The 18,440-nt window shown below is 46.4% G+C and overlaps 1 protein-coding gene across 1 annotated transcript in view; it reads left to right on the forward strand.

The window, feature by feature from the left end:
- The window catches only part of LOC132808466 (zinc finger protein 729-like), a 42,797-nt gene that overhangs the window by 1,200 nt on the left and 23,157 nt on the right, over positions 1-18,440 (forward strand). Inside the window, exon 2 of the mRNA XM_060822126.1 lies at positions 11,975-12,829. Within this exon, the coding sequence (XP_060678109.1) occupies positions 11,975-12,829 (855 nt within the window). The remainder of the gene's footprint in view (positions 1-11,974; positions 12,830-18,440) is intronic.

Raw genomic sequence — 18,440 nt, forward strand, 5'->3', positions numbered from 1 at the left:
CTTTACCCGGGTGGCCTACATGTGACTCCAGACCCACAGCAGTGTGGTTAACTCCCCCACCTGCAGAAATGAACAGGGAGAAACTTACTTGGATACAGGGTCTGGGTTGAAATTGCTGAGTGAGGCAATACTTCCTGCGGGTTAAGGCTGTACCAAGGATCCAATTACAAAGGGATAACTCGGAGCTGACCAATAGTAAAGAAAGTTGGGAGTGGGGGGACTGTGTACGCTTTGAACTTGAACTGTTTTTTAAAAAATAAGCTACTTTTTCTATGTCTTTTTGCTGGGGGGATCTGAAGCTGTAATAAAGTTGGGTCTCAATAAAGGTCTATGGGGTGAATTTGCATTTGCAGATACATTCAACTTTGATCAAAAAGCACACAACCTGCAGGCAGTTGATCCATGTAATATTTGTAAATTCCTACTTTAAAAATAGAACCAGTCTGATTCAAGATTGGGATACAGACAGACTCAAACCTCACACATTTCATTGTTTGAACTGAGAAGAAACCTATTTATATAAAACCTTAAGTCATCTAACTTCAAAGACTTTCTGGGATTTACACATTAATGAACTAAAACTTGCAACCTATTCTAAAAGACAAAAGACTTAACAACAATCTAGGTTTGTTCAATATATCCGATCAGTTGCACTATACTGTGATCTTTTACTATAAATTCTGTCTTATGATCCTGCTCCACAGCTTCCTGGTGAAGGAGCAGCGCTCCGAAAGCTAGTGCTTCCAAATAAACCACTATAACCTGATGTGTGATTTTTTTTAACTTGATCCAACCCAGTCCATCTCTGGCTCCTCCACATCATTTCTAGTGAAGGCAGCCCACTTACTGCTGGGCTCAGAATGTCATTGAAAGCTTTGAGCTCCAAGAGGTTTTTGTTTTAAAGCTGCTCATTTCATTTCAACCTCCTGCACTAAGTTTCCAATGTAGTGGAGCAGTGAATAAGTAGCTGGTATCGTTAGAAATTGTAAATTTTTCATGAGTGCATGTACTGTGTCATTTCATCAGCATTGTAAAGGTTACTGGCAGCACTGGGAGGTGTGGGCTGCCTTCACTAGAAATCCTTGCTGGTGCCTCTCTGTCTGACCTGCTGTTTGTGTGGCTTTGGTATTGTTGGGTTGTGAAACTGCCCTTGGGGCTTTGAGATACCTGTGGTGCTCTGTCATTGTTAGTGAGGTTGAAGTGTATTCCTTTGTCCGTGTGTGCTGTCTGGTTTGGCTTGTGAGCCTGCATGGGCATTCTGGGTGTTTTAGGTACAGTTTGGCCAATTTTGCTTTTGTGGGTTGGCAGAGTGGCAGATCTTTTTCCACAATCTCTCCCCCCACCCCCCCATTTCTTTTTGTTTTGCTTAGGGGAGGGACGAGAAGGGGCAATGTAGCCGGAGTCAGGGGGATTGTCGGGTGGGGGGTCGCGGTATCAGACAGATAGCTCTCAGTGTCTGAGTCTGGTCCAGGAGAAGCTATTTTAGGGGCAGGGATGTTCTCCCAATGGATCTGTGCGAGCTGAGTGGTGAGGGGGGCAGAGGGTAACAGAATTGTACATAGGCATGAACAGCACAGTCGGATAGCCATGGCTAGCACTCTAAGCCCGGCAATGATAGCGATGAGGGCTATCAGTCCCTGCCGTCAGGCTCTGCGCATGCCCTCTTTCACATCGAGTAGGTAGTCCAGGGCCATCCTGTTCTGCAGAGCCACTGTACAGATGGCAACAGCCTCCACATTCAGCTGGGCGAATGCGTCTGCTGTGGAGTTTGCCACCTCCTGTACTGTGACAGCGGGTTTGTGGGCTTCTACCTGTAACTGTAAGGTTGCAGAGTGGGGTGACATCAGGTAGAGAGCTGCTTCGATGGCAGCGAGGGCAAGTCTGCTGCGTGGCATGGGCTTTGGGAAGGGAGGGGACTGGGAGTGATAAATGAATGGTACTGCATACCCAACATTGTTGCTCGCAGTCCAGGGTAACAGCAGCCAGGGGTTGGCTTTGTGGCCACAGATAAAATAGGTGCTGTTGTCGGTCTGGAGATGGAGTGTCTGGGGCCCTGTCCAGCTGGTGAGGAAGGTGGTATTCTGGGTGATCCTGTGGAGGACCTGTCGGTTTAAAATGCTGCCTTCTGCAGTGGATCAGCTTGCTGCGGGAGTTAGGAGCAGGGAGTCAATGCACCGGCTCCAGCCAGCTTCCCATCCGGGTGGCTGTGTGTATCTCAAACAGATGGAACCTGCAGGTGGCCTGTGTGGGCTGTTGTCAGCAATGGTCAGGGCTGGGGGCTCATGGGAGAGGTTGTAGGCCGGGTAAAACCACTCTTTATATTTGTCCAGGTGGTAACCCGCAGACCTCCAGCGGGCTGGGCTGTTGTCCCCATATTTGGTCATTGCTGGTGGTATTTTGAGTGTGGTAACCTCCGGGGACCTGTCTGATTCCAGCCACCATTCCGCCATGTCAGAGATATTGAAGGGGATTGAGGCGAAGGGAATGCCCCCTGTGAGAGTGGACAGGGATCTAGTGCAGACCCAGCAGTGGGTCTGATTAAATCGCTGAGCATACCCATGGGCCATTTTGAGGAAGGTGTTGGCCTGCAAATTACAGTGGGTTATAAAATGTGCTGCCCCTTGGCCCTGTTTACCAGCAAGCCACAGTGTGATGGTCAGACAGATCAGATGGTGATGGCTGCCGCGAGCAGCTGGATCCATCCTGGGTGGTCGGAGTGGTGCCTTCCTCTGTGTGGTCCCTGTTCAGAGGTTGTGGAGCCCTCTTGCAGCGGGTGGCATGTGTCCATTCGGGCCATCCTTCCAGTTTCACAGCAGTCCGGGTTGTCATCAGGCACAGGCCTTTCCACCGAGGGGAGAGAGAATCCTTTTTCTGGTGATTTTATCATAACATAGTCCCCGGGTCAGAACAGATGAATGGGCACTGATTGGGGTGTGGGCAACGCAGCCCTGATCTGGTTGTGTGAGCACTAATGCTCCTGCTAAGGGCCTGGACATACTCTAGTGGGGCCTCTTGTGTCAGAAGCAGGGCTGTGTCTGTGGTGAGTGTCAGGGCTCTGGTGACAGTGAGCATAGGCTGCCCCATAAGTCCTTGAAAAGGGGTGAGCACAACTGTTCAGTTTGGCTGTGCATGTGTAGCACAGAGGGCAAGTGGCAAGGCGTCTGACCAGGTCAGTCCTGTTTTCTGGGTGGTTTTGGTCTGCCATTCATCTGCTCGACCATGCGTGACGACTGGGCTTGGTAGAGAATGGGGTGTTGCCGTGGTATCCCTAGTGCCTCGCTAATGCCGGTCACAAGCCGAGCCGTGAGTGAGTCCCCCTCTCCGTCTCTATGCTGCTGGGAACTCCAGATCTGGGGGTGACATCATTTAGGAGGCATTTTACTACCATACATGCATCATCCTTTCTTGTGGGAAATGCTTCCACCCATTTGGAGAACATGTCTCTGACCAGGATGTACTTGTAACCCTGTTTTTGGGACGTGTGTGAAGTCCATCAGTAAGTGGCTGAAAGGCCCCTCAGGAACTGGCAGGTACTTGGCAACTGGCTTCCCTGCATTGTTCTGCAGGTAGATGAGGCACTGTGATATCAGGGCTTGGGTAGCAGCAGTGAATCCTGGTGCATACCAGGACTGTGTTACAGTGTGTATCATGCCCCTCTTGCCCGTGTGGCCAATGCTGTGGGCTGCTCGGGCCAGTGTGTGTAGGTGGGCACTTGGGCAAATGATGCGGCCATCAGGGTGCATTAGCAGGTTGAGGGAAGGAGATTGTGTGGCCCCAATGCAGGCCCAACTGTCCTTTTTCTGCTTTGGAGCAGTTTCTTGGGTAGCTTGCACAGCCTCCATGGGCTCAGGGAATACTGGGGCCTTCACTATTCTGGGGGCCTGCAGGATGTAGATGGTGGGGTGCAGTGCGACTTCCGGGCTGCTGTGTCAGCTGAGGCATTCCCGAGGGTGACTGGGTCAGTGGTAGAGGTATGGGCATGGCATTTGATCATTGCTAGGGCTGAGGGTAACAGGGCTGCTTCCAGAAGGTTAGAAATCAGCGCAGCGTGTTGTAGCGGCCTCCCTGCTGATGTGATGAAGACTCTCTGTTTCCAGAATGTGCCAAAATCATGGATGACTCCAAAGGCATATCTGGAGTCAGGATAAATGTTTGCTGTGTGTCCTTTAGCAATGACACAAGCCCTAGTGAGTGCAAACAGCTCTGCAGTTTGTGCAGATGTGCCATTTGGCAGTGCAGCTGACTCTAGAACTGTGAAAGGAGTGCAGATGGCATATCCTGCCAGTGTGCAGTGGTCTGAGGGCCTGAAGGATGAGCCATACGTATAGAGAATGAGGTCAGAGTTGTCTAGAGGTGTTTCAGAGAGGTCAGGGCATGAGGCGATGACCTGCTGGACAATGTCTAAACAGTCGTGGTCATCTGTAATGGTGGTCAGAGTGAGTGGGGGCAGGGCGACGTTGTAGGGACAGGATGGCTTTGGATAGTAAAGCAACCTCATAGCCAATTGTCTGGGTGGCAGTGAAATGTTGCTGCTAGAAATGGAGTAATCTAGATACAATGATGCTAATCATAAAACAGTTATCAGAGAAATGTCCTAATTCTCTACACAAAGCAACATTCTGACAGTATCGATGGATCAGGAGCTTCCATTCCTCTTCGCAGGGAGGTGCTAATGTCTCCTCTGAAGCGGTGAGTTGCTTCCATTGTCCTGTCCTGGGAGCAATGCTCTTGCTGATGCCTCTCTGTCTGACCTGTCCTTTGTGTGGCTTTGGTGTTGCTGGGTTGTGAAGCTGCCCTCGGGGCTTTGGGATACCTGTGGTATTCTCATTGTTAGTGGGTGTTTGAAGTGTACCGGTATTCCCTTGTCTGCAAATGCTGTCTAGTTTCACTTGTCAGCCTGCTTGGTCCGTGCTGAGGCATTCTGGGTATTTTAGTACAGTTTGGCCAATTTTGCTTTTGTGGGCCTATTGTGGGTTGCCAGGGTGGCAGATCTTTTCCCACATACAATTACCAGGAATACTTGGAATCCTGAGAAGGATTCAAGTGAATCCTAGCGAGATGTTGCATCCTTTGCACTATTCCCAGAAAGTGAATGAACTATCAAGACTCTTGTAAAGATTCATGGGAACTCTTGCAGGGATGTAAAGAAAACTAGATTTACAATTTAAGGCCATACATCCCATTCTGCTAAGTTACTCCAGTTAATTGGTAACTTTTATTTGTTTAAAAATGTGAACTTAATGAAGAATTCTTTCAGTTAATCACTGGGTATTCAAATGTCTCTTCAGAATTAAAGATCATAACAAAACTGGGTGTCATTGTGGGATGTTGAATCTGTAGTACGTGCTTGATAAAATTTGGATGAACAGTATTTCAAAGTGAATTTTATCATGTTAAGTACTAAGACTTTCTGGAGAGGAAAGATTTGCCCTTGTGTGTTTTGCAACACTTAACCAAGGTCAGTTCAATAGAATAAGCAGACAGGTTGATGCTAGAGTTGAGAGCTGTGGCAAAATATCAGAAATAATGCAGGCAGTAGCACGGCAATTAGAGTTAGAAAGTTAGCTAAAAAATGATAAAAACAGGTTGGAAAGTTTTTTTTCAGCTTTTCTTAAAAAATGTTATCAAAATAAGTGTTGGTTGTGCAGAAAATTGAGTATGGGGATTCAGTAACGGAGGATAAAGAGATGGCAGGTGAATTGAAGAGTTTGAATCTGACTTCACTGGCGAGGATACAAGTAACACCCTAGAACGAGCTGTAAATCAGGAATTGAAAGGGAGGGAGGAACTGAAGAAAATTACAATTACCAGGGAAGTAGTACTGAGTAAACTGTTGGAACTAAGAGCTGATAAGTCCTGGGTATTTGAAGGAATTCATCCTAGATTCTTAAAGAGAAAGTAGCAAGTGAAATAAGACCATAAGACATAGGAGTGGAAGTAAGGCCATTCGGCCCATCGAGTCCACTCCGCCATTCAATCATGGCTGATGGGCATTTCAACTCCACTTACCCGCATGTATTGATTTTAATTTTCCAAACCTCATTAGTTTCAGGGATGGTTTCTTTAAATTGGAAAAATCCTTTCTTCAAAAAAGCAGACCGAGAACAGGAAACTGCAGACCATTTAACTTAACATATGTGATGGGGAAAATGTTCAAAGCTATTATCAAAGGTATTACGACAGGGCACTTGTATAAGTTCAAGGTAATCAGGCAGCGTGAATGTGTTTTTGTCAATGGGAAATAATGTAATAATTTTTTGAAGAACGGCCTCTCCGCACTGCAACTGAGCTGATGAATCTCCAGTGCCCACGGGGAATGGAATCCCTTCCCTCAGACCCCACATTTCCACAACTTCTCCGCAGTTCTGGTGACTTTTTGGCTGTGTTTCCGATGAACAATTGAAAGTGTGATCACACTCGGGAAACGTGTACAGTCACTCCCTCCTGCGAATAGTGTAATGTTTCTTCAGTCTGTATAACAGGTTAAAGCGCTGCCCACAGTCCGCTCACGCGGAGACTCTCTCAACAAGGGGAAAAGACATACAAAGGTTGAGCAGCGAGACAAAATGCAAAAGCAATAAAATGTCGAACACTGGGAAAAAATATTGTGGCTCTCCCCCTTTTTTTTTCCTGTTGGCATTTGGGCACTTAAAATCTGTCAGTAACACCAGCATCCCGATAGAGCATACAGCGCATGTTTGCCGGTGTCAGCAACGCCATGCGCATGCTCACCGGGTGTCAGCAAAACACTGGGCATGCTCGTCGCTGTCCGCACAAAAAGGCGCGCGATCTTCTTTTGATTGACCAATAGGGAGTACTGGAGGACCGGAAGGAGTCTAGTCTTCCTGCCAATCAGAGCCACCCCATTGTCTGAATGCGGAAGTTGGACCATGAGCTCCTGTTTCTCCGAGTGAAGATTGAGGTTCACCCCAGACTGCAATCTCCTTCCTCTGTCCAACATCTGTGAGTACGGCACTCTCTTTTCTCACCACCTTTTCCAATTTTTTTTTTCATTCTGGGGTTCAGTTGTTGACTTGCAGCAACTGAAAGGTGGGGACAGACTCTGGAAACGTTGCTCCACGTCTGTGTCGCAATTGGCAAAATAGACAGGCAGGAGGCTGGAAGAACAGAACAAACCAGGTAACATCAGGAGGTGGAGAAGTCGACGTTTCAGGTGTAACCCTTCTTCAGGATTGGGGATGGGTGCAGATAAAGGGTGTCCTGGGGGCAGGGTGGTGAAGTGGGGATAGGTGAAAGGTCTGACCTGGTTGGTGAATGGGAGGAATAAGAGTAAAAAATGAGGTCTGCAGATGCTGGAGATCACAGCTGCAAATGTGTTGCTGGTCAAAGCACAGCAGGCCAGGCAGCATCTCAGGAATAGAGAATTCGACGTTTCGAGCATAAGCCCTTCATCCTGATGAAGGGCTTATGCTCGAAACGTCGAATTCTCTATTCCTGAGATGCTGCCTGGCCTGCTGTGCTTTGACCAGCAACACATTTGCAGCGAATGGGAGGAATAAATCTGGTTTGTGACAGGGAGGAGCGGAAATGAGGGGGAGGGGTTGAGAAGGGAGTCAAGGGGTGGGGCGGGGATGGGAAGTGAGGTTTGAGACTGGAGAGCTCAATGTTGAGTTCTTTGGGCTATATGCTACCCAGTCGGAATTTGAGGTGTTGTTCCTCCAATTTGCTGTTTGGTTCATTGTGGCAATGGAGAAGGCCTAAGATAGTCTTTTCAGAAAGGGAGTGGGAAGGGGAATTAAAATGGGTAGTGACTGTGGACCCGCCTGCGACGCTCAGCAACCGTTCCCAAGTTTATGCTCAGTCTCCCCAATGTAGAGAAGATCACAATTGGAAAATATGTGAGAAAGAGTACAACAATGTGAAGTTGTGAAAAAGAGCAGAAAGGAAGTGTATTATTTAAATGGTGATAAACTGAGATGTGGAGAAAGTGAGATCTGCAGATGCTGGTGATTAGAGTCAGTAAGTGTGGCGCTAGAAAAGCACAGCAGGTCAGACAGCATCCGAGAGACAGGATAGTCGATGTTTCGGGCACAAGGGAATAGGGAATGATATGTGGATGTAGAAAGGGGTCTCAGTGTCTTTCTACACCAGTCACTGCCAGTTGTCAGACAGGTGCAGCAAGCAATCAGCAAGGCAAGTGGTATATTAACAAGAGGGATTGTGTTCAGAAGTGGGGATGTCTTCCTGCAGTTAGAGGTCATTGAATATATTCAAGGCTGAGTTCATCTGAGTTTTGAGCAACAAAGAAGTGGATGTTTATGGGGGAAAGCAAGAAAATGTTTTTAAGACAAGTACAGAACAGTTAGAGGCATACAGCAAAGAAACAGACCACTCAGTCCAACTAGTCCATGCTGAATATATTCACAAACTAATCTAGTCCCACCTGCCAGTGTTTGGCCCATATCCCTCCGAACCTTTCCTATTCATGTATTTAACCGAATATCTTTTGAAAGTAACATCACTTCCTCTGGATATTCATTCCACACATGAACCACTATATTTGAAAAAAAGCTGTCTCAAGTCTTTTCAAAACCTTTCTCCTCTCTCCTTTCCAAATTTGCTGCCTAATCCTGAAACCCCCACCTGAGGGAAATGACACCTGCCATTCACCGCATGTATACTTCTCATGATTTTATAAACCTCTATAAGGTCACTTCTCAACCTCCTGTGCTCCAGTGAAGAAAGTCCCAGCTTATCACCGAGATGTAGGAAGATTCATATCCAGTTATGGTCTGTTCAATGCTGGTTCAGGCTCGAAAGACCAAATGGCCGACTCCTGCTCCCAATTCTCACACTCTGTGTTCGAAGTTTAAAAATCAAAATCACAGGGTTATGGTCCAACAGGTTTATTTGGAAGCACTAGCTTTCAAACTGCTGCTCCTTCATCAGGTGGTTGTGAAGAATAAGATTGTAAGACACTGAATTTAGCAAAAGTTTACAGTGGGATGTAACTGAAATTATATATTGAAAAAGAGCTGGGTTATTTGTTAAGTCTCTCCTCTTTTAGAATAACCATGTTGGTTTCAGTTCTTTCATATGTAAATAGCAAAACTTTTTTTAAAAGTTCCATTCCCAATTGCTGTCATGTTGTCCCAGATAATGTATTGAAGGTGTGAGTTTCCCTGTGTGAGGCTGTCTGTACCACAATGGTTAGACTGATTCTAATCTTAAAAAATGGATTAATAGAATCTTACTTGGATTCATGCAGTTGTGTCCAGGACAGCAAGAGACCATCAGATATAGGAACAGCAATTAGGCCATTCAGCCCATTGGGTTTGCTCATACCATTCAATCGTGGCTGTTAAGTTTCTTATCTGCATTCTCCTGCTTTTTCTCTGTAACCCTGGATCCCCTTGATACTCAAGGACCTATCTATCTCAGTCTTAAATATTCTCAGTGACCTGGCCTTCACAGCCTTCAGTGGCAGTTAATTCCATAGATTCATTACTCTCTGGCTGAAGACGTTTGTCCTTATCTCCAATATAAAGGGTCTTCCCTTTACTCTAAGACTGTGTCTCGAGTCCAGTCTCTCTTCCCAATGGAAAGATCTTCCCAACATCCACTCTGTCCAGGCCATTCAGTATTCTGTATGTTTCAATTAGATCTCCCCTGAGTGTGGGCCTGTTAAACAGCATGAACCAGACCCTTCAGGATGAGATACAGCAGGGATTAGGTTCTACAAAGTGAGAAAGGAGGGAGAGTGTGTGGGATGGAGATTTTAACTTCTAGAGAATAAGAGAGGAAGCAGAATTCACTGTAAATTAGAATTGATCGGATGGACCAATGGGCCAAGGAGTGGCAGGTGGAGTTTAATTTAGAGAAATGTGAGGTTTTGCATTTTGGTCAAGCAATCCAGACAGGACTGGTACAGTGAAGGGGAGTGTTGCAGAACAAAGAGACCTTGGAGTGCAGGTTCATAGTTCCTTGAAAATGGACTCTCAGGTAGACAGGATAGTGAAGAATGTGTTTGGTATGCTTTCCTTTATTAGTCAGAGCATTGTGTATAGGCATTGGGAGGTCATGTTGTGGCTGTATATTGGTAAGGCGACTTTTGGAATAGTGCGTCCATTTCTGGTCTCCCTGCTTTTGGAAAGAACGTGTGAAACTTTGAGAGGGGTCGGAAAAGATTTGCGAGAATGTTGCTAGACTTGGAGGGTTTGAACTACATGGAAAGGCTGAGTAGGTCCAGGATATTTTCCCTGGAGCATCTGAGGCTGAGGGGCAGCCTTATAGAGGTTTATAACGGGCATGGATAGGGTGAATATCCAAGGTCTTTTTCCCCAAGGTAGGAGAGTCCAAAACTAGAGGGCATATGTTTGAGGTGAAAGGGGAATGATTTAAAAGGGCCCTGACGGGCAACTTTTTCACGCAGAGGGTTGTGCATGTTTGGAACGAGCTGCCAGAGGAAGTGGTGAGGCTGGTACAATTATATTTAAAATGCATCTGGCTGGGTACATGAATAGGAATGGTTTAGAACCATAAGAGCCATATGTTGGCAAATGGGACTAGATTAACTTCAGATAGCTGTTTGGCACAGACGGGTTTGACCAAAGGGTCTGTTTCCATGCTCTGACCTCATACCTTTAATGCATTGTCTGAGCTGAGATGCCACCTTTTGTTATAAAGCCTTATGTTATCTTGAGAAGGTGCCTTACAGGAAGTTCTGGGATTTACATATTAATGATACCTGCAATCCATTCTAAAAGATGAAAGACTTAACAATCCAGATTTGTTCAATATAACATTTCAGTGGCAGGGCGCAAATGTCTTTCCATAAATTCTGTGCCTTATGGTCTTATTCTCCACAACCACCTGATGAAAGAGCAGTGCTCCAAACGATGGTCCTTCCAAATAAACCTGTTGGACTATAACCCAGGTTTGTGTGATTTTTAACTTTGCCCAGGTTAGGGTGGATTGACCATGTTAAATTATGCATAATGCCCAGGGTTGTGCAGGTGAGGGGGGATTGGCCGTATTAAAATACCCATCGTGCCCAAGGAGGTGCAGGTTTGTGTGGGATAGCCATGCTAACTTACACATAGTGTCCAGGGATGTGCAAGGTAGGGGGAATTGGCCAAGGGATATGCGCCAAGTGCTGGCAAATGGGACTAAATTGATTTACAATATCTGGTCAGCATAGACTAATTGGACCAAAGATTCTGTTACTCTGCGGCATATCTTAATGACTCTGGCTTTCTACTAACGTTTGTCACATCTCTTCTGTTCAGTTTCTCTCTGGTGCCTGTGTTAATGCCTTGATGTGTCTGGTTATTCCTCGATAACCAATCCCGATTTATCCTGAATTGACACATTTTGTTTTGCTTCCCAAAATCAGACCTGCTCACTCTCAGCAGTATCCCAGTGTTGTGAAAGATGTTAACTTTCAGGTGGAGTTATCCAAGGTGTAAGTCTTGACGTGTTTGCTGTTCTGATCCTGAATCAGCACCTTCAGGAGAATTGGTTAGAGCAGAGAGAGAGAGAGCGAGAGAGAGAGAGAACAAGAAAGAAAAGGATGTTCCTTTCAATTTTGTGGAATAACAAAAGAAAACAATGTTCCACAGAAAGTAGAATAGCTTGTTCTGAATTTCACTCAGTGCAGGGTAGATGACTTTTGTAATCTCTTTTTCCAGAGTATTTGAAGATCTGAAGACAGAAGTTTCAAAATGAACAGATGAAGGCCTTATGCCTGAAATGTTGACTCTCCTGCTCCTCGGATGCTGCCCGACCTGCTGTGCTTTTCCAGCACCACACTTTTCAACACTGACTCTCCCCTGTCTGCGGTCTTCACTTTCACATCAATATCTGACAGTCACTCAATCGATTGGGACAGCCACGATTTTTGATTACAATTCTGTGAGAAGGAGCAAACCTTTTTGGTTCCTATTTCAGGACATTTTCATTGTCAGTGGGACTGGATGAGAGACCCTACTGTTGCTGCGCACTGAGTGTGGAGTCTGATACAGTTATACGGCCTGGAAAAAGGAATTCCCAGCAGTGAGGGGCAGTACATGCGTTTGTTTGTGGCTGAAGCTTCGGACATGGAGAAACCGTGGAAGTGTGGTAACTGTGAGAAAGGCTTCCGTACTCCGTCTGACCTGGAGATTCATCGGCGCACCCACACCGGGGAGAGGCCGTTCTCCTGTCCCAAGTGCAGGAAGGGCTTTACCCAGGTCTCTGCCCTGCTTAGGCACCAGCGGATCCACACGGGGGAGAGGCCTTTCAGCTGCCCTGAGTGTGGGAAGGCCTTCAGCGATTCATCCTCCCTACTGACCCACCGGCGAGTCCATACGGGAGAGAGGCCCTTCAGCTGTCACGAGTGCAGGAAGGCCTTCAGCAATTCCTCATCCCTGCTGAGGCACCAGCGGGTCCACACGGGAGAGACCCCCTTCAGCTGCCCTGAGTGTGGGAAGGCCTTCAGCCGTTCCTCCACTTTGCTGACCCACCAGCAGGTCCACACAGGGGAGAGGCCCTTCAGCTGTTCTGATTGCGGGAAGGCCTTCAGCTATTCCTACTCCCTGCTGAGGCACCAGCGGGTCCACATGGGGGAGAAGCCCTTCAGCTGCCCCGAGTGCGGGAAGGCCTTCAGCTATTCTTCCTCCCTGCTGACCCACCGGCGAGTCCATACAGGGGAGAGGCCCTTCTGCTGTCCCGAGTGCGGAAAGGCCTTCAGCGATTCCTCCTCCCTGCTGACCCATTGGCGAGTCCACACGGGGGAGAAGCCCTTCAGCTGCCCTGAGTGTGGGAAGGCCTTCACCCGCTCCGCCCACCTCCGGAGCCACCAGCGACTTCACGTGCCATCGCAGGGGGAGTGACAAAGCGACTGCCGAGTGCCATTATCGACTGGACTATCAACCCAGTTCTGGGATCTGTTGGGTTTGAATCCCACCGCGGCAGAATTGGAATACGGTCAGAACCTAATGATGAAACCATTTTCTGTGGGGGAGGGGTTGCTTTTTTTTTAGGGAAAGAAACTGCCGTTGTGGGAAAGGATTCACTCAGTCGTCCCAGCTGCATCCTTTACCCGGTCTGGCCTACACATGACTCCAGACCCACAGCAGTCTGTTTCACTCCACACTGCCCTGTTCCTGGCCCCACGGGTTAAGGCTGTACCAAGGATCCAATTACAAAGGGACAACTCTGTGCTGACCGATAGTAAAGAAAGTGGGGTGGGGTGGAGGAGGGGGAGTGTGTGCACTTTGACCTTGAGTTGTTTAAAAAGCAGCTGCTTTCTCTCCCCCTTTTTGCTGGGGGGGATCTGAAGCTGTAACAAAGTTGGGTCACAATAAAGATTACCTGAACTTACTGCCGGGCTCAGACTCTCATTAAAAGCTTTGAGCTCCAGATGGTCTTTGATTTAAAGCTGCTCATTTCTTCCAGCCTCCTGCACTAAGTTTCTAATGTCGTGTATCAGCTGGAGCAGTGAATGAGGAGCTTGTATCGTTAGAAATTGTAAATTTTTAAGGAGTACAGGTACTGCATCGTTTCATCAACATTGTAAAGGTTACTGGCAGCACTGGGAAGGTCTTATCTTTAAAATTGAGAATAGCTAAAATGATATATTCAGAAACATCATTGAAGTCTAAACGCACTTCAATTTTTTAAAAGAGCTGCTGAAATCTTTCTGAAACTTGCACTGGAATACGTGCAGTTAGGCCACAGCTCAGGACAGGCTGGAAGGGGTGAATGGCCTATTCCTCATTTTGTGAAATTGGTTTCAACTATGTAGACATAGTCATCGAGTTGTAGAGCCGGAAACAAACCCCTCAGTCCATATCTTAAATGAATCTAGTGACCCATTTGCTAGCATTTGGCCTATGTTCATCTATACCCTTCCTTTTCATATCCCCATCCAGATGCCTTTTAAATGTTGTCATTGTACCAGCCTCCACCACTTCTGCTGGCAGGTCATACCATACACACACCACCCCCTGCGTGACAATATGGCCCCTCAGGTCCCTTTCCCCACTCACCTTCAACCTATGCCCCTTCAGTGCTGGACTCCCCGACCTGGGGAAAGACCTTGGGTATTCACCCTATCCATGCCCCTTACAAATGTCTATAATTTTGAGGAGAAAATGAGGACTGCAGATGCTAGACATCATTCCTCTTCCCCCACCCCCCCCACTTTATCCAAGTCCCATGCCTTCAACTCAGCACCGCCCTCTTGACCTGTCCATCAACTTTTCAATCTATCAGCTCCACCCACTTCTCCAACCTATCCATCGCCAAACTGTTATTACCCGATGCCTGAAGGAGGACCGCCTCATATTCTGCCTTGCGATCCTGCAACCACACTGGCCAAATGTGGATTTGAACAGTTTCCTCACCTCCCCCACTTTATCTCAGTCCCAAGCCTCCAACTCGGCGCTGCCCTTCTGACCTGTCCATCATTTGTCCTATATATCTGCCCCCCTACTCCACCACCCCCTCAACACACACACACCTTCATCTAACTATGGCATTCTCAGCTACCTTCTCCCCCAACCTCACCCACTTTCCATTTATCTCTCAGCACCCCCAGCCCACAAGCCTCGTTCCTGATGAAGGGCTTATGCCCAAAACGTCAATTCTCCTGCTCCTTGGCTGCTGCCTGACCTGCTATGGTTTTCCAGCACCCCACACTCTGCATAATATTAAGGTAATTGGAGGAAGGTTTTGGGGAGATGTCAGAGTAGGTTCTCTACTCAGATAGTGGTGGCTGTGTGAAATGCACTGTCAACAGTGGTAGTAGAGTCAGATACATTAGGGACATTTAATTGACTCTTGGATAGGTACATGAAAGTTAGTACAATAAATGGTATGTAGGTCAGTCTGATCCTAGAGTAGGATAAAGGGCCAGTACTGCATCGAGTGTCGAAGGGCCTGTACTGTGCTATGTACCTAAGTAGAGTCAAAAGTTTTGTTTTATCAGCTGTACAGTCAGATCTGAGCAAACGAGGACATGCAGGTCATACTGCGCTTAGACAGAGTGAGGCGTACAGGGTTACAGCTGCACAGGGGCTGCGCAGAAGCAAGGTCAACATTAGATTTCAAATTGGAGAGCTCCATTCAGCAGTCTAATAATGGCAGGGAAGAAGCTATTCTTGAACCTGTTGGTACAGTGTTCAAGCTTCTGTATCTTCTGCCTGACAGAGGATGGTGCAGGAGATCATTCCCAGGGTGGGAGGGGTCTTTGAGGTTGGCAGCCTTTCCACGACAACGAGAAGTGCAGATGGATTCCATGGATGGGAGGTTGGCTTCCGTGATGGATTGTGCTGTGCACACAACCTTCTGTAGTTTCTTCTGGTCCTGGGCAGAGCAGTTGCCGTAGCAGGGCAAGATGCAACCAGATACATGGCTTTCTATGGTGTATCTGTAAATGTTGGTGAGTGTCATTATGGATGTGCCGAATTTCTTAAGCATCTTGAGGAAGAAAAGGCGTTGTTGTGCCTTCTTGACCATTGCATGGGTAGGTTTAGATATTTAGCCACTCCTTTCTCATTCTTACCATCTCCTTTACTTGATGCAGTCACACAGTCAGTTTCATACCTTGTGCTAATCTTTTTAGAAGGTCTTCTTCAGAAGGATAAAATATTACGAGGGGCAAAGGTAGTGTACATACATAATATGAAATCTTTAAACTTGAATTCATTTTAAAGAGTGGAACAACGTATTTATGGTAAAAATGGGTAAATTTAACAGGTTTATGAAGGGTGAGAGTGGGAAGTATGTGGAGGTGCATGTTAAAACAGGCCCGAGTCTGCATGGCTTTGACAAGAGGAGGTCATGTCTGACAAATCTATTAGGATTCTTTAAGCATGTAATGAGTAAGTTAGACAAAGGGAGAGCCAGTGGACGTGAGCGATTTGGATTTCCAGAAGGCCTTTGACAAGGTGCCGTGCAGGAGGCTGCTAAATAAGATGAGTCCCTGGTGTAGGAGCAAGGTACTGGCACGGATCGAGGATTGGCTGACTGGCAGAAGGCAAAGAGTTGGCATAAAGGGGTCTTTGGAGTTCCAAAGGGGTCAATGCTGAGAATGCTGGGACAGGTCAGGAGAATGTATTCCATTTGCCCCTTCTGTGACCAATGTGGTAAAGTCTGTGGGGGAGTAAAGGATTATACCATTCAGAGGGGCACGATTGTATCATTCAAAGGTGGAGGTGTGTGGAGGAGGGAAAGGGAAGGGGAGGATTGTACCATTCACATCACGGGGTGTGGATTGTACCATTCACAGGGAGAATTATTTATTTTTATTTTTCAGAATTTCCAGGATACAGGACATATGCCAATTTTACCTCCCAGAAATCGACTGAAACTGGGTGCACTAAAAAAATCCAGCAGGAAGATTATCAGTTAAAAAGGTCTAGTTTCGGTCATAGCAGTTATAGACTTCTGGAGTCACACCGCACAGAAACAGACACTTCAGTTCAACTCATCCATGCCGACCAGATGTTCCAATTTGGCCCAGTCCCAAGTTCCAGCATTTGCTCCATATTCCTTTAAATCCTAACTATTCATCTAGACACCTTTTAAATGTTGTAATTGTACCCATCTCCACCACTACCTCTGGCTGCTCATTCCATACACGGTCTACCTTCTGCGTGAAAACGTTGCCCCTTAGTTCCTTTTTAATTCTTGTCCCCTCTCATCTGAAACTTATGCCTTCTAGTTTTGGACTCCTCCATCTTGGGGGGAAAAGACCTTGGCTATTCGCTCTATCTGTGATTTTCATGATTTTATAAACCTTTCAGGTCACCCCTCAGCCACCTCCACTCCAGGGAGAACAGCCTCAGCCGAGTCAACTTCTCCCTGTAGCTCAAATCCTCCACCCTGACAACATCCTTGTAAATCTTTTCTGAAGCCTTTCAAGTTTCACAACATCCTTCCAAGAGGAAGGATGCCAGAATTGTACACTTATTCCAAAAGTGGCCTAAACATTCTCCTGTACAGCCACGACATGACCTCTCAAATCCTATACTCAATACTCTGACCAATAAAGGAAAGTATACCAAACACCACCTTCACGATCCTATCTACCTGCAACTTCACTTTCAAGAAACTGTGAACCTGCACTCCAAGGTCTCTTTGTTCAACAACTCTCCCTTGAGCCTTACCATTAAGTGTAGATGTGCTGCTCTGATTTGTTTTTCCAAAATGCAGCACCTCGCATTTATCTAAATTAAACTCCATCAGCCACTCTTCAGTCCATTGGTACATCTGATCAAGATCCCATTGTAATCTGAAGTAACCTTCCTCGTTGTTCACAACACTTCCAATTTTGGTGTCATCAGCAAACCTACTAACTATACATCCTATGTTCACATCCAAGTCATTTGCATAAAAAAAATACAGAAAGTAGTGGACCTAGCACCGATCGTTGTGGCACTCCACTGGTCATAAGCCTCCAGTTTGAAAAACAAGCCTCCACCACCACCTTCTAACTTCGAGCCAGTTCTGTATCCAAATGGCTATTTCTTTCTGTATTCCATAAGGTCTAACCTTGCTAACCAGTCTCCCTAGAGGAACCTTGTCAAACAGCTTACTGAAGTCCATATAGATCATGTCCTTTGCTCTGCTCTCATCAATCTTCTTTGAGTGCTTTGAAGAAGTAACAAATCAAGTTTGTCAGACATGATTTCCCATGCACAAAGCCATGCCGACTATCCCTAATCAGTCCTTGCCTTTCCAAATGTGTGTAAATCCTGTCTCTCAGGTTTCACTCCAACAACCTGTCCACCACCAATGTCAGGTTCCCTGGCTTTTCCTTATCACCTTTTCTTAAATAGTGGTACCACGTTAATATTTTCCGGTACCTTACCTGTGACTATCAATGATACAAATATTTCAGCAAGGGGCCCGACAATCACTTCCCGTAGCCTCCCACAGAGTTCTCGGGTACACCTGATCAGGTCCTGGAGATTTATCCACCTTCGTAATTCATGACATCCAGCACCACCTCCGCTGTGATATGGACATTTTTTAAATGTTATAATCTATTTCCCCTACATTCTATATTTTCATGTCCTTCTCCAGAGTAAACATTGATGCAAAACACTCGATTAATATCTTCCCCATCTCCTGCAGTTCCACACATTGGCTGCCTTACTCATCGTTGATGTGCCCTATTCTGTCCCTAGTGACCCTTTTGTCCTTAATGCATTTGTAAAAACTCTTTGGATTCTCCTTAACCCTATTTGCCAAAGTTATCTCATGTCCAGTTTTTGTCCTCCAGATTTCCCTTTTAAGTACATTCCTACTACCTTTATATTCTAAGGATTCACTCAATCTATCCTGTCAATACCTGACCTATGCTTCCTTCTTTTTCTTTACCAAACACTCAATTTCTCCAGTCATCCAACATTCCCTACACCTACCAGACATTCCTTTCACCCTAACAGGAATATACTGTGTCTGGACTCTCGTTATCTCATTTCTGAAGG

The sequence above is a fragment of the Hemiscyllium ocellatum genome, assembly GCF_020745735.1.
Source record: "Hemiscyllium ocellatum isolate sHemOce1 chromosome 27 unlocalized genomic scaffold, sHemOce1.pat.X.cur. SUPER_27_unloc_6, whole genome shotgun sequence".
Taxonomy (NCBI): Eukaryota; Metazoa; Chordata; class Chondrichthyes; order Orectolobiformes; family Hemiscylliidae; genus Hemiscyllium; species Hemiscyllium ocellatum.